Source organism: Tachypleus tridentatus, chromosome 8 (assembly GCF_004210375.1).
Source record: "Tachypleus tridentatus isolate NWPU-2018 chromosome 8, ASM421037v1, whole genome shotgun sequence".
Classification (NCBI taxonomy): domain Eukaryota; kingdom Metazoa; phylum Arthropoda; class Merostomata; order Xiphosura; family Limulidae; genus Tachypleus; species Tachypleus tridentatus.
Genome location: NC_134832.1, coordinates 61,849,231 through 61,874,471, shown reverse-complemented (window position 1 = coordinate 61,874,471; position 25,241 = coordinate 61,849,231). Strand labels below are relative to the sequence as shown.

Sequence of the window (25,241 nt, the reverse complement as noted above, 5' to 3'; positions counted from 1 at the left end):
GGGTCATGATACTGGTAATAAGTTAAATAGTCCCCCCGCTAGTACAGCGGTATGTCTCCGGATTTACAACACTAACATCAGCAGTTCGATTCCCCAGGGTGGGCTCAGCAGATAGTCTGCTGTGGCTTTGCTCTAAGAAAACACACACACACACACAATGAGTTAAAGAGCATCATTTACTTAAAATGGATTGATTGGATTATATATTACTTTATTATTTAAATCACTAGGAGACAACACATTCTTGGAAACAATACACTCTTCACTATTGTTAACGTTGTTATTATCAAAAAATATTTTTGCTGATAGAGAAATTTTATTCCTCAAGAAATAACTATGCAATTATAATATTTAAAACAAAACTTGCTAAAGTGAACCAAACGTTGGTAAGTACTTCTTTCGTGATCTGAAAAATTTGTCCAAAGCTTAAATAAATAGCAAATCGTAAATAATATGATTTTCTGAAAATTCCTTTTACAAATAATTATAATAAAATAAGTAGCATATGAAAGAAGCTAATGACTAATTAACCCTGATGATGACGCAGTAAGATGTCAAAACGTAAAATGTGTCTATTTACAGTCTCACTATTTTATCTTTATACACTAAACAATTTAGTATATAAAGTTTTTATTGTATTTATTGTGTATCATTAAACATCGGTTCTTCTTTGAAAATATGTGTTTAGAAACCCATAATAAAGTGAATTATTATTTAAAATGTTTTCTATTTATTGTAATTTATTGTAAGTGCTGATGTAAAATAAAATAATATTGTGCTGCCATCTTTCGGGAATACTAGTTTTTTTCCCGAAATCAAAAAAGCATTATGTAATATAAATATATTATTAGTTTATCTAGAATAAACCTATTTCACAATAAAACTACAGTAAAGTACAAGCCATTCATATTGTTTTATATGTATTTCATATAAAAACAATATAAAACATCTAGCATTCTTTCATACTTTCTATAATGCGGAAGACTGTTTTAATTACAAATCACTAATTAGTAACACCAAATATGATAGAGACACTCTGTCATTATAACCGTACTTATAAATATTAACGTAATAAAAATACAGTTTCATCTTCACAACTGTCATTATCTGAAATATCAAGGATAACATTATATAAGAAAATAAAACTATACCACCCGTGATGAAAGAAGGTTTACCTTCGACAAACGCTCTGGACAGATAGATAGGTTTCAAATTTAAGTTAAAGTATAATTAAGGATCTAAGTATTATAATGATTTTTTGACAGCTATTTCAACAGATTATGTTGTTGCTTCAGATTATATGGTAATAGCGAATAAGAAGTTACAATATTTGAATGATGAATCACAAAATATTTGTTTACATTATTTCCGTTGACAAACACATTTCGAAAATTCAAACGTAAGTTACTTACATTAATTTCTGGGCACGTCATTAATGATTTCATCAAAAATAGACTATAAATCATAATATCATCAAAGTAGACATTTAAAAGTTTATAATATAGCATCTCATAATATTGATTCATGTCAGGTTATATTCTATTTTAAATATAGAAAATGCTTTTATAAATAATTAAGAAAGCATCATGATGAAAAGTCCATAATTGTTCAAAATCATTATATTTTACACTTTTTTTCTCTAATTTTTCGTGTCTTTCGATGGGCCAGCTGTAAATTTACAGACTTTGTTTGTTTTTAATTTCGAGCAAAGCTACACAAGGGCTATCTGCGATAGCCGTCCTTAATTTAGCAGCTTAAGACTAGAGGAAAGAGACCTAGTCAAAACAACTCATTGGCCAACTCTTGAGCTACTCTTCTACCAACGGACAGTGTGATTGATCGTTATATTATAACGCCCCCACGGCTGAAAGGGCGAGCATGTTTGGTGTGTCGGGGATTCGAACGCGTGACCCTCAGATCACGAATCAAGTGCCTTAACTACCTGGTCATGCCGGGCATTTACAGACTTTCAACGATAAAACATTACGTTCGATACAATGGGCACAGGGCAGAACGCCCAGAATATAGTTTTGTGCTTACCAAAAAAATTCACTTCACACTTTCATTTACAAAATTGTTGCTTTCAGCTTAAGCAAAAATATTATGTCGCTAAAATAGACTAAAAAGCGTTTGACAAGAAATTAATCATAACACTGAAGAACATTTTTATAACAAGTTGATTTTATGTTTATAACCACAACAAAAAAGAATGAAAATGCAATATATATGGAATTTTATCAGTTCCCGATGATATATGTTTAACTTCTACTTTATCAAAGATTTATGTTCATAACACGTTTCTCAGAAACTTGTTATAATACTCATTTTAAGTAACTTAATGTTGATAATTAAAAACATCAGAGAAGAACATTCGTGAGCAAAATTTAACTTTTTTAGCTTCTGTAAAATAAGCACTTCTTTTGCGTCTGTCTTCTCGCTGGGACAGCAGTAAGTCTATGGATTTACAATGCTAAAATCAACGGTTCGAATCCTTCTCGGTGGACACAGCAGATAGTTCGATGTGGCTTTGCTGTAACAAAAACACATACGCGCTTTTATCATTTATTTAATAAACATGCTATACACCCGCCCCATCTATTGAAATATTTAAGAAACATGCTATACACCCGCCCCATCTATTGAAATATTTAAAAAACATGCCATACATACACTATTAAAATTACTAAATGTCTCCCAGTGTATAAGTGTTAATTTTACTAACTTTTAAAGCTAAAATCTCAAGTTAATTTCTCCACATTGGACAGAGAACATGTAGCCTATTGTGTAGCTTTATACTAAAATCAAATCACACAAGGAATTCGTAGAAGAATTTAAAAAAAAACAATAAGATGAACGAGTTTTTTGGAATTTTAATAAACTTGCCAGTTACTAGAATAAAAGAAAATTTCCAAAGAAAAGTGTTGAATAGTATGCAAATACATCTCTCTAAATAAATTATTCGAAAACATTCTGTTTTTCAAAGAAGTTATAATAACTGGTTATGTAAAAATGTTGGGTTGTTCATTATGATTATTGACAACGTCTTCCTAAATATGTTTTGGGTTTTTAGTTTTATTCCTTTTTCCTGTGATTACATAGAAAATGGCGAACCTACGTTGGTTATTAACTTATTTAAAAACTAAGCCTCGACTCTATTATCCAACCACTGTAATAAAAATATCATAATAATGAGTGTAATTCATAGCGTTGGTCTCGACAACTTAATCAACTTGCTTACTTTCACTGATCTTTATATATATATATATAGAAACTAGTTTTGAAATGCGTTGCGAACTATTGAATTAATTCATTTTGATGTTTGTATTCATTTTGTTTTCCTTTCCTCTAACTTTTTCAAAGAATTTGAAAACAAGGTCTAGAAATTCTATGTTTCTTTATTTATATGTTTGTTTCACATAAAGTATAATTCTCTACAATCTTTTTAAATTTGGTTTTATTAAGAGCGTTTGTGAATAATGTAGGTCTTATCTGCGACAGGTTTAATAACGGCGTGACACTCACGAACCACAAACAATACAATAATGACGTTTTACATTCGTTGATTATAAGTTTTCCTCTCATATTACATTACCATTTTATTTTCTTTTTCAATCATTTTTTTTTCGTTGTTGAAAAGCCAAGTTAATTTCGGCCCGGCATAGTCAGGTGGTTAAGGAACTCGACTTGTAGTCTGAGGGTCGCAGATTCGAATCCCCGTCGCACCAAACATGCTCGCACTTTCAGCCGTGGAAACGTTATTATGTTACGGTCAACCCCACTATTCGTTAGTAAAAAAGTAGCTCAAGAGTTGACGGTTGGTGGTAGCTGCCTTCCCTCTAGTCTTACACTGCTAAATTATGGACGGCTACCACAGATAGTCCTCGTGTAGTTTTGCGCAAAATTCAAAGCAAACAAACAAACCAAGGTAATTTACATATCAGGAAAATTATCACTTTACCTATTTCGTATTCACATATGTAAATGTTGTCACTTCTTACTATTTTCAAAAGGAAATTTGTTGTTCATATTGATAATCCAGAATAAATATTTAAAACTTATTGAAAGATTGCTCAAAACATATTTTGATTATTGACAATCAGCTCACACATATTTCGTTTAGAGTTGTGGTGTTTGTAATTAAACGCAAAACTACACACAAAGCTATTTGTGCGCTGTCCATCACTGGTATCGAAATCCAGTTTTTAGCATTGTAAGTCCGCAGAAATACCGCTCTCGCTCTCTCTAGGTTTTTGGGTATATATATTTGTATACACATGAGGGTCAGGTACACTAGACCTCTTCCTCCTTCTATTCCTTAGTTGGAATAGACTGATTAATACATTTAGTGTAAATACAAAATGGCTGAAGTAATAGCATAATTTTAAATCTGGTCCTTTTCAGGGCAATGTCCATTTATATTGTTCTTTCATATTTTTTAATTATTATTTTTTTAAAATAAGTCTAGAACATAGGTGGCCTGTTTTATTTAGCACTATTATTATTATTTTAAATTTGATTTTATCTTAAAGATCTGATGTACAAGTTTAACGGGGAGAGATGTTTAGGCCTCTCTTCATCATATATACAATACCCGTCTAGTTCGCATAACAACTCATTTTTTCGCCAATTTTGATCAAAATATTTTATTGTACTATGTAGAAGTCTATCTGGTATTGTTTGTGTATTTGAGTAATTGTGCATGAACTTTGATGAAGTTGTTTTAGGTACTCTGTATGCTGATGTAATTGGTGTATTCTGTAATGTTTGGAGTTTGGTTTGTATTTGTTTTTTACTTACATTAATTCATGCAGGAGCTGCATAGTCTATTACTGGTCTAATGTATGTCTTGTATATTTTAATGATGTTTTCTGGACCCTTCCCTCTAGTCTTACACAGAAATACCGCTGTGACTGGTTTGATTCGTTTTGAATTTCGCGCAAAGCTGCACGATGGCTATCTGCGCTAGCCGTCCTTAATTTAGCAGTGTAAGACAAGAGGCGAAGGCAGCTAGTCATCACCACCCACCGCCAAATCTTGATTTACTCTTGTATCAACCAATAGTGGGATTAACCGTCACATTAAAACGCCCCCACTGCTGAAAGAGCGAGAATGTTTGATGTAACGGGGATTCGAACCCGCCACCTTCGGATTACAAGTCAAGTGCATTAACCACCTGGCCATGCCGGGCCCTGTGACACTGGAGAGAGAAGCTAGTCATTATGGAAATAATTATTCTATTTAAACAATTGATGAGAAAAACACAAAGTATATTATATATTTTTAACAAAATTATTTTGCTGAAAGCTGTTTACAACGAGATGAATATTTTAAAAGGATTATTGCAAGCATGCCAAATTCATTAATTTGTCGTTTTATTAAGCTTAAAAACAGTTCCAAAAAATCCAGAACCATCAGAAAGAAAAACTCAAATTCAGATAGGCTTCGTACTGCATACAGTATTTACCATACAAATAAGGATTTTTGTCAGAAGACCTGTTTGAATCCCTTCTTTCATTTTGTAAAAACAATAACTTTTTTAATGTGAAGATTTTCTTGCTTCCTAACTGGTTTTATGTTTTGAATATCACAGACTTTGATTTTTCAGGCATTTTATTTGATCTAATGTCAATACGACATTTCTACAGTGCATGTTTGTAGAGACAGTCCTTCCATGATGGAAACCGACTTTATTCAATTTCTCCTCGTTGGGCACAGAATATTTGGACCTCAGTCCATTCAGCTCATGAGTGATGGTCGTTATTGAATACAGGTGGCAGGTGAAATGTCCTATCTTCTCAAATAGCTCTGCAGGTACTTTCCAGGACTGACCAAGTTGACTGAACGTGTTCTGGTAAGTGCTCTCCCTTGATAATACTGAGTGTGTCACACCCCGTAATGGTATATAAGCCAATTAAGACTATGCAGAAGATGCTGTTTCCAAGTTTTGCGATGTCAGTAAACCTGTAATCTGCAATTCTGTATTCCACATTTCTTACAGAAAGAGCAGTAGATGTCTCCATTAAAGCCAAGATAAAACACCATTATATCTGTGCCTTCTGCTGTCACTGTGACCGCTTTTGACCCAGTATTTGCAAAGTGAAGTATCGGCTTCTTCATGAGTAGATTTTACTTCGTCAGCTTCCATCTGGTCATCTTGTAGCAGAAATATAAACAGGTTATATACTGTGTCTTGTAGCTTCTCTCTAAACTTCGGAAGATTCCATTCTTCGACCAAGAATTTGGTTAAACTTAACTTATTGCAAGAGCTGCACAGAAACTTCCTCCATTACTTGATATTGGGGCCTCCTTCAATGTTCCTGAATTGAAGAGATGTGCTTTATTCTTTATTGTATTACTTAGCACTTCTGATCGACGTTTCTCGGTATACGTTAAAAATGCTGTCTTTAAGGTAGTTTCATGAATATTTAAAATGGCTCAAAGAGCATCTAAATTTTTCTGAAATGTGTCTGATGTAGTTTGTACATCTTCTAAATTATACAAAAGGATATCTTCATAGTTTTGTGTGATATTTTCTTGAAAAAAACAACACGAAAATCAGCAAAATTTGCACAAAAGTGAAGAAGAAACTGGAAAAAAAAGGTACTTAAAATTCTGTGTTATTATTACCACTCGGAATAATCAAAACGTTTAAAATCAAATTTCCAACAAAGTCACCAAATTTGGTGGCAATCGGCCTACAATGAAAACGTTGGCAACATAAAATGTAGTTGCTTTATAGGGTTAATATGAACTTTTACCCCTTGGGTTGTGCAGAAATCTGGTCTGATACTTGAACTATTATGATGTATTGGTAAATGTGTATGAATGGAAAATGAATAGGTAAATTTTCACGTAAAGAGAAGGTTAAGCCAAACCCCCTATTTTTGTTATGCTGAAATAGCTATAGTTTGTTTTTTGGAATTAAGCACAAAGCTGCACAATAAGCAATCTGTGCTTTTCCCATCACAGGTATCAAAACCCGATTTATAGTGGTGTGCCAGTGGAAGGGGGGGCTATAGAACAGCTACTTGTATCATTTATCATTTTATACGTAGTCTTCATTCTTCTGATAAAGCGTTAGCGATTTCTGGATTCAAACAGTATCATGCCCCCAGCCTCCCTTAGCATTAGCACACTTTGCACACTTCGCACACTTCGCAAAGCTCACAAATTAGAAACCTCTTTCAAACATCCTGCGTGCGGGGCTAATTTTACAGTATTATTTATATTTAAACTTGAGATATTTCGTAAATCGTTTGTTTTACAAAAAATACACCTTGTGTACAGCCTACTTTTAAATTGACGATTTTTTGCAAACGCTTTAAGGCTTAATATTTTTTTGAGTATATATTATTAACAGAAATAAATAAATATTTACAAAAACAAATTCTTACTTCTAAAGCATAAAGGTATGTCAGTCGCTTATTATTTACTGGTTGTCAATACGAGAGACATGACTACACGTATAAATTTACTTTTTGCCAAACACAACGTACTTGTTGTGATGTTCTCACCAACAATATCAAATCCCGGTTTTAGCGTTACGAGCTTTTAGGCTTACCGCTGTACTTTAAAGTTGCACATCCAACTTCACAAACTTCCTACCTAAAGAATTATACCGGTGTTTGATTTTTTTTTTTTTTTTTTGCGAAAATACGTAATACCTTACTACTGGTCTGAGATCAGGGTTTTGCACAAAACTAATTGCAAAGAACAATGTCAACAATCCATAATATTTACGTTGATGCCAAATTGTTTTAAAGGTGTGATAGTGAGTTTAACGATGTGAAAAACAACATATTGACTCCCCCTAAATTACTGTGTCCGGCATGACCAAGTTATTAAGGCACTCGACTCGTAATCCGAGGTTCGCTGGTTCGAATCTCTGTCACACCAAACATGCTTGCCCTTTCAACCGTGGGGAGTTATAATGTGACGGTCAGTCCCACTACTCGTTGGTAAAAGAGTAGCCCAAGAATTGGTGGTGGGTGGTGATGACTAGCTGCTTTCCCTCTAGTCTTACACTGCTAAATTAGGGACGGCTAGCGCAGATAGCCCTCGAGTAGCTTTGCGCGAAATTCAAAACAAACAAACAAGTACCTCAACTTACTGCTTCACCAAGTGTGACAAAGCTTCTCTATTGGTCAACAGATTAATGCATCCTATCTGAAGAGATACACATAGATAAACAACTAACTTCAATAACCAAGTGCTTACCAGGTTTTACTGAGAGTATGATGCAGTGAAAATTCATATTTAACCTTGTCAGCCTCAATCTGATGGTTTGGATTAATTGACGGTGCCATTTGTCAATCGTGTGCTGAATTGATCTAGAGTATACACCTATGAATGTCATGATGGCATACCTTCACAAATGAACAAAAATTTACAAGTTGATCTCTGGATATTCTTCAGATGAAAGGTACAGCTAGTAGTGGGCCTGTATATAGTTCTTGACACAGTTCATAGTTTTCGTAGTGATAGCAATGAATACGTGTAATAGTTGCATTCTGGAGTACTTAATGGCATTAATGCATCAAAGCGATGCTACATGCCATGAGCACATAAGTTGCTCAATTCAGACTAGAGTGGTCTGTATCTTATCTGCCAGGAGGTCAATAAAGCAGTACTTACGTGATGTATGTGTGTGTGTATCGTACACACTAATTAATAAGCTTAAATTCTTTGCCACCGTGGAATCACTTGAGAACTGGTTACTCCAAAAATTAAATGTGAAAGATCATGTTTACTAGAGAGATCAGAGGATTCTGTTATAGAGTCTCAGCTGATGGACAAGAAGAAACTGACTGTATATCTTTGATCTTTTATGAGGATTTAAACGAAAAAATACCAATACAAGATCATTTTGGATATCATAATGATAAAACAAGGTGCAGACAACAATCGCCTAATCTTGGCAGTTGGGATTAATTGCTTGATTAGCAGTTAATATTATCATTGGATTTACAAATCTTTGATTGAAAGGGAAAGACATCTTTTTCATCAAACTTTCGAGCAGTGATTCAAAGTAAATTATTTGCAGGCCGTTGTGTGTTAACCACTTAATTCTGCGTGGTTAGGGCAGCTGAAAGGATGTTGTGCCCCTAAGTTTTCAAGTTATTTAGTTTTATTTTAAAGTAACACATTTGAGCTAATGTTTTGTGATAATTTCTAAATCTATCTAGCTGAGTTGTAAATTCAGTACTGTGTTGCAGAGCTCGTAAAACTTGCCGGATATACAGAGAGGACAGTCGAAGTTGCCATATAAGAATCATTAGACTTTTGGTACATTGATAGTTGGTTTTGACTATTGATGTTAATTGGAAACTTCAGCAATCCAATATGGTCCAAACAATCAGATTAAGTTTTGAGGAAAATGTTAGCAGATTATTTCCTGAAGAAACTTCTTGAGCAAACTAGTTATCAAGAACATAAATCGACACAACCTTTTTTTTTTATTCTGTCATAAGATAGTATCTTATAATCTAGTAGACTTGTACCAGTCTTTGTTAAATGAAATAAATGATATAAACCCTGACACAGAATGAGAATTTTACACCTTGTATAAATTAAACAAAGTATGTATTACTTTGCTATTTCTTTTTTCGAGTTATTTTTTATTATAAAATACATATAAAGAAAACGCATAGTACGTACTTGTAAACATAAAAAATGGCAGTCTGGATTGTGATTACCTTCAAATTTTTCTTTCTCTTGGGATAGACTTATCTCAAGCTAATCACACTGAACTTAAAATAGGACCACAAATATCGATTTCTAGATAGAGGACAAACTAAGAAAGTATATCTAAAATCAGCATGTAAGCTCTGTTTCTTTGTAAAATCGAGTGCATTATCTCTTGACTCCTGTTTTCTCACAGATTGGTCAATTGTAGCATATAAGCAATGTCTATTTGGCTATCAAACGATATTAAAGTCACTAATACTTTCAATCCAGATGTTATATGTCACTTCAGTATCTTCTCGTGCAAAATGTACATTATCTATTATAAAGAACAAAGAAATAAAAACAATTAGAGAAAAACAATTTCAATGTCTTTCCGAACTGCCTGGCATGACCAGGTGGTTAAGGCACTAGAATCGTAATGTGAGGGTCGCGGGTTGGAATCCTCGTCGCACCAAACATGCTTGTTCTTTCAGCCAAGGGGGCATTATAATATGACGGTGAGTTCCACTATTTGTTGGTAAAAGAATAGCCCAAGAGTTGGCGGTTGGTGGTGATGACTAGCTGCCTTCCCTCTAGTCTTACACTGCTAAATGAGGGATGGCTAGCGCAGACAGCCATCGAGTAGCTTTGCGCGAAATTCAAAACAAACCAAGCTAATCTAAAAAGCGCTTAGAAACTAAATGCACGAAAAAAGACCCTGTAAACACTTCTATATAGCTAAAGCAGGTAGAAAACAGATAATTTGCCTGAAAGGATCATTTCTGATTATTTAACGTGGAGTAGTCTGATTTTTACGTGGCACGTGAAGACATTACACGTGCTTTGCACAGGTGTATAATGTGACGACATTGACGCTGATTGCTATGGTTATCAATCTTGTCACTAAGTAGTGACATCAGATTCAAGCTGTATTTTATTAATGTGTGATTTTGATATATATTACTTACGTTATATCTGGATCAGTCTGTGTATTTTTAATGAGATAGATGAATGCGACATATATATATATATATATAAACAATTTTCTAGGTAAACAATGAATTTGTCTTGGAATGTTAAAATGTACATGTTTGGTGACAAATTTAATGATTAATTTAGATCAGATTGGGAGAGAAACAATGTATGATTTTAGAACATTACAGTACCCAAACATCATAGAAACAGTATATACATAGTTTTAAAGTAAAAGTCGTGTAAACGATTTGTTTTTGTATCAATGGTACATCGGTTGTTTTGCTTACTATTTCAGTATTATGATTTTAAATTGTCAGTAGTTCACATTTAGTTTAAGCATTTTCAGTTAAATAATTACAAGCATTTTAATATTCATACAATATAGGTAAAAAGTACTACCCGCAGCAGTAGGAAAATGGTAGAAAATGCTAAGCAGAATTAAGTCTAAAGTCTTTACTTGACTGAGTTGGATGAAAGAGACCAAACACAACACTTTCATTAGGAGAAAACGTTCGTGTATTTGAACGAAAAGGAATAAAAACATATTTCTTCTTTCCAGGCAAAACAAACACAAATTTTAACATATAATTTATATTTCTAAAATCCGGTAAATTTCTCAATATAAAAATACAAAGTTAAATTGTTTTACGCAAGAAAAATACCAATAAACTTTAAGCAAAAAAGACAATATAAATATTTATAATTTAAATCTAATATCCAGAGAAAGAGCAATCACTCAACAACACTGACGACTAATGTGGCCACTATTAAGTGAATAACAGAATTGACTGTCCTTGTTACAATATACCTATAGCTCAAAGTATGAGGCATCTTCAGTAGTATGCCAGATTCAATGCTCGAGCATTCCAGTTCTCAGACCAGCAAGCTAACTCATAGACCACACCTAACCATTTATTGAGGAAACAGGCCCCTAGATTTACTACTTGTTTAGAGACCTTACTTTCCCTAAAAAAAACCCCAAAAAAACAACAAAAACAAAAAGCTCGTCCATTCTGCACTTGGACTTTTAGTCTCTCATCCCTTCAAGCCAAAATTGGTTTATGCGCTCATTTAATTGCTTTTATGTACAACATTCTTAAAACCAGGAAAACGTTTTCACAAAGAATTCATTCTTATTCAGTGATGTCGAGAAACCCAGTTGTTGAGAAATTTATATGCAAAAACGGCTCGTTTGTGCAAACGACCCGTTTTTGCATATAAAATTCATTCTTATTGCTGAGTACAAGTCTTTTCTCTAATCTGAAAAGGATAATTCAGTAACTATAAAAACGTTTACACTTTTTTGACATATGTGACCAACATAATATTATATATTTGTTATATTCTTTCTGATTTTTTACTCCCGAAAGTTTATGAAATGCTTGAGTCTTAGTATGGATAATGAAATGACAGTTACAAACGGAAAGGAATAGGTTATTTTTAACTGTTTTTTTAAAACTATGAAACAAATTATTTGAATTAAAAGTTCGTTATTTCATTAAGGACAATATAAAAACTTTATTTTAGGTCCTATATATTTTAAAACTGATATAGCTGGGTGTTGTACAGTTGAAATTATTTTTCAGACGTTGACTGGTTTATCTGTTTAATATTTCCACAAATGGAGTCGATAACAGGCATTCATGAAAATGTTGAAAAGTTAGGCCTAATATTATGTTATAAACGGGTATTGGTTCTAGTTTGAGAAAAAACACAAAAAAAAAAACACAATGGTGGCATATAATTATGTTAGAAAAAGTTAGACTCGTATAATTAAAATATAAGAAAAAATTTAGGCTTTAGTAGCAGTAAAGTTGAAATAGTTTATATTGGCTAATTGTAATTAGTGTTATGGTATATTAATCAAGCCAAGAATATGATTACAAAAAGGACGTTTGTCCAGGACAACTTCTGTTAAGCCTACTTTTCAGAACGTGAGCTCGGGTAGAGTGATAAATTTTATACGCGGTTGTGCGCTGCATCGTACATGTCCAATAAACACTTAAACATATTTCTGTGAATGTAAAACTTGAAATTGGCTAATTTTAGCTACTATTGGCGTAAGTATAGGCTTTAAATCTAGTCGTGTGTAAGTTGAATGAAACAAAAGTTTTAGAAAGTTAATTGATTAAATTATCACAGTGACATTACTTTCTTCTGTTGGACTTCGTAACAGCATTGAAAATGAGCAAATTGTCATTTAGAGCACGTGCGTTAGATGCATCAAAACCAATTCCACTCTTCAGGTCTGAAGACATTTCAGACCTACCAGACTGTGCAGCAATAAACCGGGCAGTACTTCAAATGCCAACAGGAATGGAGAGAGAAGAGGAACGTGTATGTATAATTAAAACATTAATTTTGTGTAAAATAATTTGATTTTGAATGTATGTCTTTATAACGACAACAATGTGTGATTTGGCCCTTCATGGTTGATCTTGCACACTCCTACTTGAGTAAAGTAAATAAAGCACACCCTGTAAATTTTTTTATTCAGGAAATTTACTATTTCCTGAATACATTTTTCCAACACATCCAAATCTGAGCAAAACTTCAACATGTGTAGTGTAGTGTGAAACACACAGTAATTTATAATGTAAGGAAAATAAATATGTTAAATCATATACATTCAAAATCATATAACTGAAGTGCTTTCAGAAGATGGACATTTATTTATCAGGTTAACCCTGATGATGTAAGGTCATCCTTTCAAAAGCACTTGGTGTATAGGGCCTTGTACTTTAAGATTATGCTCATAAATTTGACATCTGCAAACTTATTTAATTTACTGGTTATCCCTGGAATTCTATGCCATGTTCTTTTTTATTTCTCATTTTCATTAATAATACTAACCAACTTTAAATCTAGCATTCACTTGCAATCGTTATATACTATCCTTTGATATAGCATTATTATTGCAACCTACCATTTTTATCACTTTTTTTCCTCTCCAAAATATCAAGTTCACATCAGGTCTTAAACAGGGAGAGTGGAATTTTTGAAGAAACTTTGTGTCTGTGAGTTTTTTTTTTTTAATTTTTCACACCCACAAAATCCTTAATCCACCCTTAAAATCTAACTTAAATGAAAGAAGCCAAGTTTGCAACAGTATTGTTAGGCAAATAAAAACAAACAAACAGAAGAGTTTAACATTCCTGTCTGCTTCCTTCTATGTAGCTGCCTCCTGTCACATTTTTGGCAGTTTTTTTCCTTTTTTTGAATGTTAATTTTTTGATCATATAAAGAATCAAAGAATACTTTTGAATAACAAATGAGATGAACACAGTTTATTGATTTTTTCCTATTTGTTTGTCATAAATTCTGTATTATTTTGATGAAAAATGAAATCAATAAGACTTCTGTTTGGCATGAACATTTTGAAAACAACAATCATGAAAAAGTGGTGTAAACATTCTTTTAAAATGGTTATTTAAACAAAAAAGGAACCTATTCCTTTCTTTTTTGGGAAAACTCCAGACACTAAATGTGTTCTTTTTGAAACTTGGTCTTTGTGTTGAATTGCAAATAAATATACAAAAAAAATTATATTTGGTTCCTGATGGTTTAACACTTTATAATTGAAAAAAACTGCTCTTACCTGTTATCTTTATAGGGAGCTTTGATGATCACTTCTTCATGAAACCCTGGGGTTCCACGGAACACAGTATGAAAACTATTGGTCTAAGTGGCAAAATGCTAGAAAATATACTTGTTTCCTTCCTGTCTCACAAAATATGCATAAAAAAGTAGTTTTATTTTATAGCAAACAGTGAAAAAGTAAATCTGGTTTCAGGATATTGCTGTGCAGTTAGTGAAGTTTGAGAATGAATTAATTGTTGAGCTCATTAATCAGTTATATTCAAATTATCAATTAATTTCACGTAAGACTTTTGTAGTTGGAATAAAAAAATTGCAGTGATTAAAAACACTAATTTTGATTAACTGACTAACATGTCTTAAGAATGGCAGTAGTTAGACTACATATATGCAAAAATAATAATAATTAATTTTGATTAGTTGATTCTTTTTTATGACATTAAGTGATTGGAATTTTGACCGATAAATAATTTTACACAACATTAATAAATGTAATCGATGCTTGGTGGTAATTGAGTAAATTGTGCTCAGTTCTAATTTATGCATTAAGAAAACAAGATAAAACATTTCATTGGGTTGTACCATCACTTTGTTTTCTCTACCTATGATAAATCAGACCTTGGTGTTCTCGTTGAACAGTTGTCATCTCCATTTTTAATTGGGGGGGGGCTTTAATGAACATAATTCCCTCTGGAGAAGTGTTGATATTGATGGGAGGGGTTGCTTTGTGAGAGTATGCTCTCAGACTACAACCTTTCTTTCTTCAATACTGGGTATTATACTTGTTTTCATGAACCTAATCAGTCTTTTACTGTTACTGATCTCTCAGCCTGCTCCCCTTCACTATTTTCTCTTTTTCTCATGGTCATTTTCTTATCATTTTGAAAAAGACTGGCCGTGGTCAATACCATTTCATCCATGTGCCCCAGTGGAAGCTGGAACAAGCTAACTTGCTCTCGTTTATTGCTGTAGCAGAACTTGATTCTGCCGTCATCTGTAAACCATCAGTAGATGACTGCGTGGCAGCAGTGACTGGCTGTATTATCCAGACAGCTGCTCAATGTACTCCTAAATCCTCAATATGTTTTCCATAGTATCCTCATCCATGGCAGAATCCTGCCTGCAACATGGCACGGAAGGCTCAGAAACAGCCCTGGGATACCTTTCGTAGGTATCTCACACTTTTGAATCATATTGCTTTTCAGCAGGCCCATGCACATGCTTAGAAGGTAAGATGTCAAAGCCAAAAGGAATCTTGAAAATAATTCACAACCAGCATCTCTTCTAAGACCAGTTCTAAATTCATGTGGGACAAGATTCAGAAGATCAGTGGGCAATACAATTCTGTCCCCCATTCGATTTTGCTCTCTCACGATCAGCAAGTTGCTGATACCCAAAGCATTGCTGATATGCTTGGCTAAAGTTTTTGCCAGATATTAAGCACTTCTGTTTCATCCTCCACCTTCTAAGCCATTAAGACTTGGACATAAAGATCACCTCATTCAGGTTGATTGTTTCTGAGACTGTAATCACCCATTTACACTGGTTGAATTCAAGCTGGCAGTACATTGGGCAGACTTAATGATATACACTATGAGATGCTGCACCATCTCTCTCCCACCTTTCTTGCTATTTTGGTTGTTTTTAGCTGTGTCTAGCAGAAGAATGTTTTTTCCTGATGCATGGCACCAGCCAGGGAAGTATCTGAAGATTCCTTCAAACTACTGTCCATTTGCTTTGAAGAGCTGTCTCTGTAAGACCTTAGAGAGGATGGTTAATGCTCATTTTATTTAGTTACTTGAATCAAACAACCTCCTCTCATCCATGCAGAGTGGGTTCTGACAAAAGCGCTCTATCTCATGGACCTCTTGATTCAACTTCAAATGCCAATCAGAGAAGCCTTTTTCAAGCGACAACGTCTTGTATCAGTATTCTTTGACCTTGCGAAGGCTTATAATACCACATAGAGGTGTGGCATTTTGTGAGACCTCCACTAATGTGGGTTGCCTGGCCATTTGCCCATTTTTATTAGAAATGATTTAATGGGCCTGCGATTCCAAGTTTGTGTTGGTTTGACACTTTCCCATTCTTTTCTACAGGAACTTGGAGTTCCTTAGAGCTGTGTCTTGAGTGCCACACTTTTCAGTATAAAGATTAATGCCATCACTGGAACCTCTCTTTTACTGTTGCAAACAGGCTCTCTCAGTGACTTCCACATCTCACATCAGTCATTGAACATGAGGGTTATTGAGCAGCAGCTACAAACTATCCTCAATCATTTACCGAAGTAGACCACAGCAAACAGTTTTAACTTTTTTCTCTCTGAAACCATTTGCGTACACTTTTGCTACCAATTGGGTATTAACCCCAATCATTAACTCTGTGTTGGCGAACTTGTGCTTCCCAGCTTCACGTTGTCCATGAGGCAAGGTTCTTGGGGCTTATTTTTTACCATAAGCTGACTTTTATACTACACATTAAGCAGCTATGAGTCAAGTATGCAAGAGCACTAAACATCCTTTGTGTCCTCTCTTCCACCACTTGGGGAGCAGATTGATGTTCTGTGCTAGAAATATATCGTGCTCTCGTTCGATTGAAAATGAACTGCGGGTCTCTGATCTATGGCTCTGCCAGGACCTCAGCCTTGAAGGTACTGAACCCCAGTTATCGTCAGGGTATTTGGCTCTACATGGCTTTCTGCATTTCCCCAATCCAGAGTTTGTACACAGAGTCTCATGAACCTTCTCCTCTGCCATTTGCAACTGTCTTTACTGTATACTTCAAAATTTTTATCCTTACCACAGCATCCCACCTGGGGTTGTGTTTTCCTTCCTCAGTGGGCCATGCGTTTTCAGAACAAACAATCTGCCTTTGTTCCTTTTGGCTTTCTTATCCAAGTGCAATTGAATGAATTGGATCTATCCTTGGATAACATTGTTGTATTCAGTGGTCATGCCATCTCACCATGGTTTATTACCATCTCCAAGTCTGATCGTACTTTGAGTCATCTGAGAAAAGTGGATACTCCTGATTGGAAGTACCATCTTTTATTTGCCGAACATCTTTCAAACCATCCTTGCATTCCCATTTATATGGATAGTTTGAAATGAGGTAAATCAGGTAACATGGTTTGTTGTGGTTCAGTGGTTGCACATAAAATCCCATCTGCAGTCTGTGTTTGCAGCCAAAATGTGTGCCATTTCTCTTGCCCTGTATCATATAGAGGCAAAGCAGTATATGAATTGTACTATTTATATTGACTCATGTAGCTCTCTACTGGTCCTGGAATTGATTCATGTTAGTTCTCACCTTGTTCTCACCAATATTCAAAACTGACTGGCCCATTTTACTTAACATTTACTTCTTTTCAGTTCTTCTGAATACCAGGCCACATTGGTATTTGTGAGAACAAACTTACTGACACCACAGCTAAGTCTGTCTGCTCTGACATTATCACTGCTGTGCCTGTTCCATACATGGACTATGGTCCTACATTGAGGGCTCAGCACTGTGCCAGTTGGCAGTCAAATCATAGTGAGTAACGTGAGAAAAAGCTTTTCCAAATAAAACTCTCTACTGTACTTTGGCTATCTTGTTTCCATAAGGATTGTAAAGAATTTGTCCTAACTAGACTAAACATTGGTCACAGTTTTTAACCTATCATTTTCTTGTATGATTGTGCCATTTTAGATATTTTTTGTCCACATGTTTACCCCTGACACTGGGCAGTGTCATTGGCAATGGCAATACTGTCCACCTTACAAATGTTTTTAGTTTTTTAAGGGCCATTAGCCTTTTTAATGCTTTTTAAGTTTTTCATTAGAAATTAGACTTTGTTTTGTTTTAACATGATTCCTTTTTTTACAAAGTTTAATAATTTTACTTTAACTTGTTTTACTGGTTGTTTAGTGCAGATAGCCTAGTTGCTTTGCACCACAGAATGCCAAACAGCCAATCAACTAACCTTAAACTAAAATTATAATATTTATTTCCCTTAATATATACATTAAATGCTTTATTTTGCAGGCCTGACAAAAGAGACAGATATTGTTTCTGGTACAAAATATTTTTTAACAGTTAGTGAAAAGGCAATACATAAATGTAATGTTTTTAAAAGGTGTTCATAAGGTACAAAATGCTGAAACATTATTTTCCTATATTCTCTGCCTATTGTCAGCTGTAGATTTTTGTACAGTTTGAATTTGATGTTTGCATTACTAATTGTATTTGAATTGTACTTGTATATATAGAGAGCTGTGTGTATGTATGTATATATATATATAAAGAGCATAGATGGAAAATGCTATATAACTGATGTTTGATATTTTGAGAATATAACTTGTATACTTTAACACTTTTCGTCAGTTCCTGCACATCAGGTGTTTTGATGAGATTCCATATTTAATAAATATGTGTTATCTTGCAAACTGTTTACTATAGACATTGTGGTATGCCTTCATTTTGACATTTAAAATTCAAATTTCCATGTTTGGGCTCCATATTGTATAAAATGATTCTTTTGATATTCATATTTCAAGTAATAATCATTATGTTAATTTCACTTTTACCAATCAGAGGGCAACTAGTGTGGAATTCAACTCTATCCAGAATGAAACAAAACATTTGTTTGTCTTCTCAATAAGCTTCACTTCCATTGTAAGCAACTGATCATAACTGTGTGTATGATTATTTTAATATTGCTTTATATGGCCTGTTATCGTACATCGACAGTCGACACACAAAGGAAAGTAAATAAAGGATATGAGCATATACAGCATGATTTAGATTATTGGTGAGTCATAAAATACACACAAAATTACTGTACTAATATAATATAACCCAATAAAACCTTAACTTCTTACAATGTTGATATGAACATGATAGTTTAATGTTGCATGTACAAGCAGATGACTTTGAATTCAGCTGTCGAAAATTGAAAGATGTTGTACTGATAATAATACCAACATTTATTTTAGAAATAACTACCAAGGCACTTTTGATGTAAGCCCATTCCATCAACTACATTTTTTGCTGAGTTGGCATTATGTGGACTGATACCATTTAAATATATGGTTTGATGGCACATGGCAGTGGACAAAGTACAGACATCCCATTGTTCAGCTTTGCACTAAAATCACTAGCATTCATTATACCATTCTGTTCTAACTATAACAGTTTCTTTATTCTGGCTTGGCACTTCTTGGTGGTTAAGGCAATTGACTCACAATTTGTGGGTCATGAGTTTGAGTTCTCCATCACCAAACATGTTCAATCTTTCAGCTGCAGGGGCATTTTAATATGATGTTTAATTCCACTATTCAGTTAGAGTAGTTCGAAAGTTGGTGATGAGTGATGTTTACTATATGCCTTCTCTCTCGTATATCATATTTAAATTGGAAATGGCTAGTGCAGGTAGTCTTAAAAAAATTCAACAAAAAAACAAACCATAAATTAAATATTGTGATGTTAGAAAAACATGTAGGTTCAAAAAGTCTTGATAGAAATGAAATATAATTGTTCATAGTCCTTAGTTTTCATTTTCCAGTGATGTACATCACTGATATTAAAAAGGGTGCAACTGATTTACTACAATGTGAAGCAATTTCATGGAAGTTTCATAAATATAATGAACTTGAACACTCTCCTTTTCTCCTACCTGCAAGCAAAAAAGTGTCCAATGCTAATTACAAGAACAAAGAGATATATGTAAATTTGAAACATAACAACTTAACTGTGACAGTACAATGCCAAAAGTGTAAAGACTTAAAAACAAGCTGCAACACCATAGTGATTTCTCCAGCTTACCACTTGTAATACAACTACAGTTGCACATCAGATAAAATGTCAGATCTACCTGCCATATTTTCTCCAGCTGTTTGTGCAGAAGAGGGACATTAAATCATCCCTTTTTCATGAGCCAGTTATTTGAACTTTATTTGTAGTTTTTAGGGATTCAGCAGTTATTTTGGTTGCATATCTTCTTAGTGTCATTTGATTTGTTTTTTAAATAATGAATTGGTTTTGATTTTGACATTTAGTAGTTTTCCATATCTTCTCCCAGTTTAATACTATGATTTATATAATGTTTGGTTGTGGAGATGCGTAATGTTTGTATCTCATGTCATAGTAAGGAAATGAAATGTATGTAATGCATGATTACAAATTTATTGGGTTGTTGAAGGGGTAAGATAGTTGACATGTATGAAATAACACTGTATCTGTGCTGTATACAGATGTAGTGTTTTTACACAGAGAAACCATGTTTTATATTTTGTTTCTGGGATTTCTAGCCTCATTTACAGATGTTAGCTACAAATTAATATGCAGTTGCTGAAACATTTTTTACTGATCATTATTTTTTAAAAATATGTTAAGAAAAGATTAATCCAAGTTCTGATTATATTGATTGTTACACAAACAGTCGGCTCATCAAAATTAGTGTTTCTGATTAGTAATATTTTCATTTATTCCAACTATCAAAAATTGAAATATTGCTGTTATGTTTGTTTTTAGGTGTAAAGATACATTACAGGCTATCTATGCTCTACTTGGCTATAGCCTTAGTTTTTCCTTCATTTTTGGTATCTTTTGTTTGTTTTTTTAAGGGAGGGACTCTTGATTTGATGGGCTGGGAATCTATTCCTGTTCCCACTATACTTGGTTCTTTTGTCTTTGTTATTGCAAAAATATTATGGCAGTCTGGTACTTCCACTGAATTTGAACTACTGATTAAATTTTAATGAGACTTCAACTAACTGCCGACTTTTTGTTTTTCTTTTTGAAGTGCTGAATAGAGGGAAAGGAACTGTCTAGTAGCACCTGCCACTAACATTTTCCTTTCTTTTTACTTCAGTTTTTGTTGCTGTTAATTTATACATACCATGGTTTGAGGACAATTATCAGTCATTTAATGAGTTAGCAAATACCACCAACTACCCAACTTAATCAACTGATACTTAGAAAATATCAACCAACATTGAGCCAATAGTTTTTCATTCTATTTCACCACAAAAGAACACCACTGTAGTCCAAGTGACTGTTTATCACTGTATTACTAAACACTAGCTAGACTGGCTTGTAGTTAGCTTCACTGTTACTAACCAAATTACTGAGTACTAACCTCACTTCACTGACTGGTGATTCACTGCTGACTCTGGTGCTTTTATACATGTGTAATAGGCCTTAGAAAAATATAAAAGTATTTATTAGCAAACAATGCATTGAATATTTTCAGAAATTTCCACAGTACATAATGTAATGGAAATCTATAGAAATATTTATATATATATGCTGTTTAGAAACTTCCAGAATATTCCATATAGGTCAATACAAAATACCTAAAAATATCAAGAATTTCCATAAAAAATGTTAAGAAATAGATTTATTTTCTGAGTTATTCTATACAATACTGCAATAAGAATTGTAAGTAATTTCTAGAGTAACAACTAATAAGAACACATATTACAAAGAAATAATTTGTGACCACTTAAGAATGTATATATAATCCTGAAGTTGAGCACAATCTTAAGACCTGTATAGGATATTATAAGTGAAATGATCATTGTCTATTGCTAGTCCTGAAGTTATTTTAGTAAAATGAGTGGCAAGAGACTGTAGTCCTTGTCATTAAGAAGAAGAAAGGAGAGCTTTAGGGTGATTACTCTTCAGGCTTGCAATTTTCTCCTTAGGTAAAAGTGATTTTAATGCATCTTTGATCATTGGACTTGTACTCTGAACAGTAGGGAAGGTATTAACACACTGTATATGGACTACATCAAGGCTTTTGGGAAACTTGTATGTAAAAACGGCTCGTTTGGGTTGAGAAAATATTTTATGTAGGGAAGCGAACAACATTTTGACCTACATCTGTCATCGTCAGTGGGTTTTCTCAACATCACTGACTTTTGGGAAACTGTCAAGTAAACAGTTGCTTGGAAAGGTAACTCATATGGTGTTAGTCAAAATATGAGACTGAATTAAAAGCTTTTTAAACATTCATAAATAATTTTATCCAAATGTTAGCTACTATAATTAGTAAGATATGACCAGCAGCATATCTCAGGATTAGGTCCTTGTCCTAAACTATTTGTGATATTTATTAATAACCTTCCTGTGTTTTTATTTGCTGGTTTTACAAATGTCTATCATGTTATGGGGTCTGTAATAAGTTGTATCACTGAAATAATAGATACTTCTCAACACAATGCACACCTAAGAGGGGCAAAATTTACTGATATACTTCAAATTTCTGTAAAATACTAACTTCTGAATTTGAATATTGAAATAAGGCATTTAGTACTAAAATAGAAGAGCAAATAATATTTTTAGGGGAATTTTTTAATGCACAAATACTTGAAATTTTATGATCATTTGAAGATTGTAATTGCAGCTACATTTTCCAGGAAAATGCATTCTTTTTCAGGCTGTTTTTCTCTTCATTTTCTTATCCTTTTGCTTTATAATTTTTTCTTTCATAAAAATAAATGCAAATAAATTATTTGTTTTTACAATTTTATTGTATCTTGGGATGAATATTTATGTTGACTTCCAACAATCCATGATGGAACATCTCCATGGACGCCTCCTTCAGCTGCTTGCCTTTCATTCTTTTTCTGTTTAATTTGACTGATCTTGCTTATTATTATATTTTGATCAGGGAACTTTTCAATGGTGTTTGTCTCCTTTATCATCTCATATCTTAACTTTTATAATATGTTAGAATTTCAGTAAGATCAGGAAGACCCTGGATTTAATTCCATTATTTTATGAGAGAATCCGTGCAAAAGAAGTTTAACCAGTCATCTTTTTTTCCAGCTTAAACAGCCCCATGGGACCAAGAACAAATTTGTATCATGGAGGTAATCAGTACATTTTAAACTTTCATGTAGGTAAATGCACAGTCCTTTCAATTAACTATATTTAAAACCTATATATATCAAGTATGTCCTTACAAAATGAATTGTGATAGATATTACATCAACTCAGAAATTGTACAGAATAAAAACAAAACAAAAGTGAGTATTGACAAACACCTTTCATTCAGAAAGCATATACAAACTCAAGGTGACAAACTTAAATAAATGGTAGGACTTGTATGTATATCTTTTAAGTATTTATATATTGGTATATTCAGATAGTCATTCAAGGTTTTAATTTGTCCATGTTTAGGATATGCAACCAGTGTATGGTGCCCTTATGTCTAAAAAGACTGACTGTGTGGAATACAAACAAAAACAAGGTGTAAAATTAGTCATAATTTCGAAAAAGCAAACCTACCACCTGAAGATTGGTGTAACAATTTACAGCTAACATTATGTTGTAGATGTTTACATGGAATTATGATTATTAGTGTTTAAAAGTTTAAATGGTAAACATGACAAACAACTGTGAGAATAGCTGTTTATCAATAATTATAAGAGGGCAGTCAATTGAATTGCTTAATTATGTTAGCAATTAGATATCTGTAGATTTTGTTTTCACAATTTTTTATATTTGGACCATCTACAATAGGAATGGTTGGTTCTGACTAAGTTGCAATGTTTGAAAAGTAGACAAATTGTGGAGGGACCAGACAGTTCGGATACAGCTATGAATGAGAGTATATCTAAACAAGATGTGACTACTCAAGTACATATACTTTTTAGAAGGAAATAGAGCTTAGTTTAGAGGTTCAAAAGGGCCTTCATTCAGACACTACATAATTATTAAAGTTTCCTGACGATAATAATTTCTTGGGTATTTCTAGCTATATTTTAACAAATGTATGACTAAAGATCCTTCATTTATAGTGAGTATAAAGTAGTTAATACATTTGAGCTGCTGTAATTGTGATTGTGCATGTAATATAGATGGGAATTAACTCATTAGTAGGTCTAGAGAAGATCTGGTACAGTGGTGGATGAGTGATTCAAACCATCTTTATTATTAACAAAGAAATAAAAGTATGGAGAGGTGACAAAGTAAAGAAATTACTGTTGGTGATAAATCACCTTAAAAACTTTAGTTTTATTTTCTGTTTCTTCTGTGGCCATATTTCACACAAACACCATTTCTCAAGCCAGAAACAAGCCTCTCAGTTAATGGCAAACTGCTTCAGAATATTCTTAGCGGAATACAATACACAAGTACAGAATGTTATGTACCATATAAACATAAGATTCAAACATTATGGTAATGACAGCACAAGAAACCTGAAGAAAATAGTGATTAGATAATAAGATAAAAAAAAAATCAGTTAATAAAAACAAATTCAAAACAATAAAATAAATAACATAAAACAATTTTCTAAACAATAATGAAGATCACTTTGAAAAAAGGGAAATCATTTGTTAACAGCAAAAAAATTTATATGATAAAATTAAAAAACAAACAAACTTTTTTATTCAGATTCTTTGATGTTGGAGGGAATATATGCTTTAATATCCTCAGTGGAAAGATTGTTTTTATTGAAGTGTTGAGCTGTATACTTACCTTGATCTTTAGTTGAAAAACTAAAGTATTTTCATATGCATGCAGTGAACATAAAGCTAGTTTTCCCTATGTATATTTGAACACAGTTGTTACACATAATACAATAAACATTTTGAATTCCCCATGGTTGTGACTTGAGCAAAGAAAGTACTTAGTTATGTTAATAAATAAAGAAAATGTTTAGGAATTTAAAAGATATTGTGCTTTAGAAACTGTGTGCACGTTCATAAACAAATACATGAACTGCTTTAATTCTCCCTTTATACTGTTAACTGCTGTTAGGACATATTAATTAAATTATATTCAGAGAAGGATTGTTCAGTCCATATTTTGATAGTAAAAATGTGTTCAACTAATAGGGTAATTTAGCAGATACAACAGACATCTGGTGAGATTGAGAATGAAACTCGCTCTAGTACCCCCGGTGTCCGAGCCTGGTTGCATTTGAAATTTAATCATTGTTATTGTAATGCAAAGGCAAATATTCCAATAAACTCAGTATTGTAATTTGTAACGTCACTTCAGGAAATAGA

General features: G+C 33.2%; 1 protein-coding gene across 4 annotated transcripts in view; it reads left to right on the top strand.

Annotated features, from left to right (window-relative positions):
* The first annotated feature begins 12,053 nt into the window (after positions 1-12,053).
* The window catches only part of LOC143222496 (enhancer of polycomb homolog 1-like), a 74,166-nt gene continuing 60,978 nt past the window's right edge, over positions 12,054-25,241 (top strand). Inside the window, exons 1-2 of one of the 4 annotated variants that reach the window (XM_076449103.1) lie at positions 12,054-12,074; positions 12,846-12,978. In XM_076449103.1, coding sequence (XP_076305218.1) covers positions 12,946-12,978 — 33 coding nt within the window. In that variant the 5' untranslated portion in view covers positions 12,054-12,074; positions 12,846-12,945. Of the gene's footprint in view, positions 12,075-12,099; positions 12,979-23,052; positions 23,097-25,241 lie in introns of those variants that run through there. The other 3 variants (XM_076449104.1, XM_076449101.1, XM_076449102.1) reach the window with 3 other exon arrangements.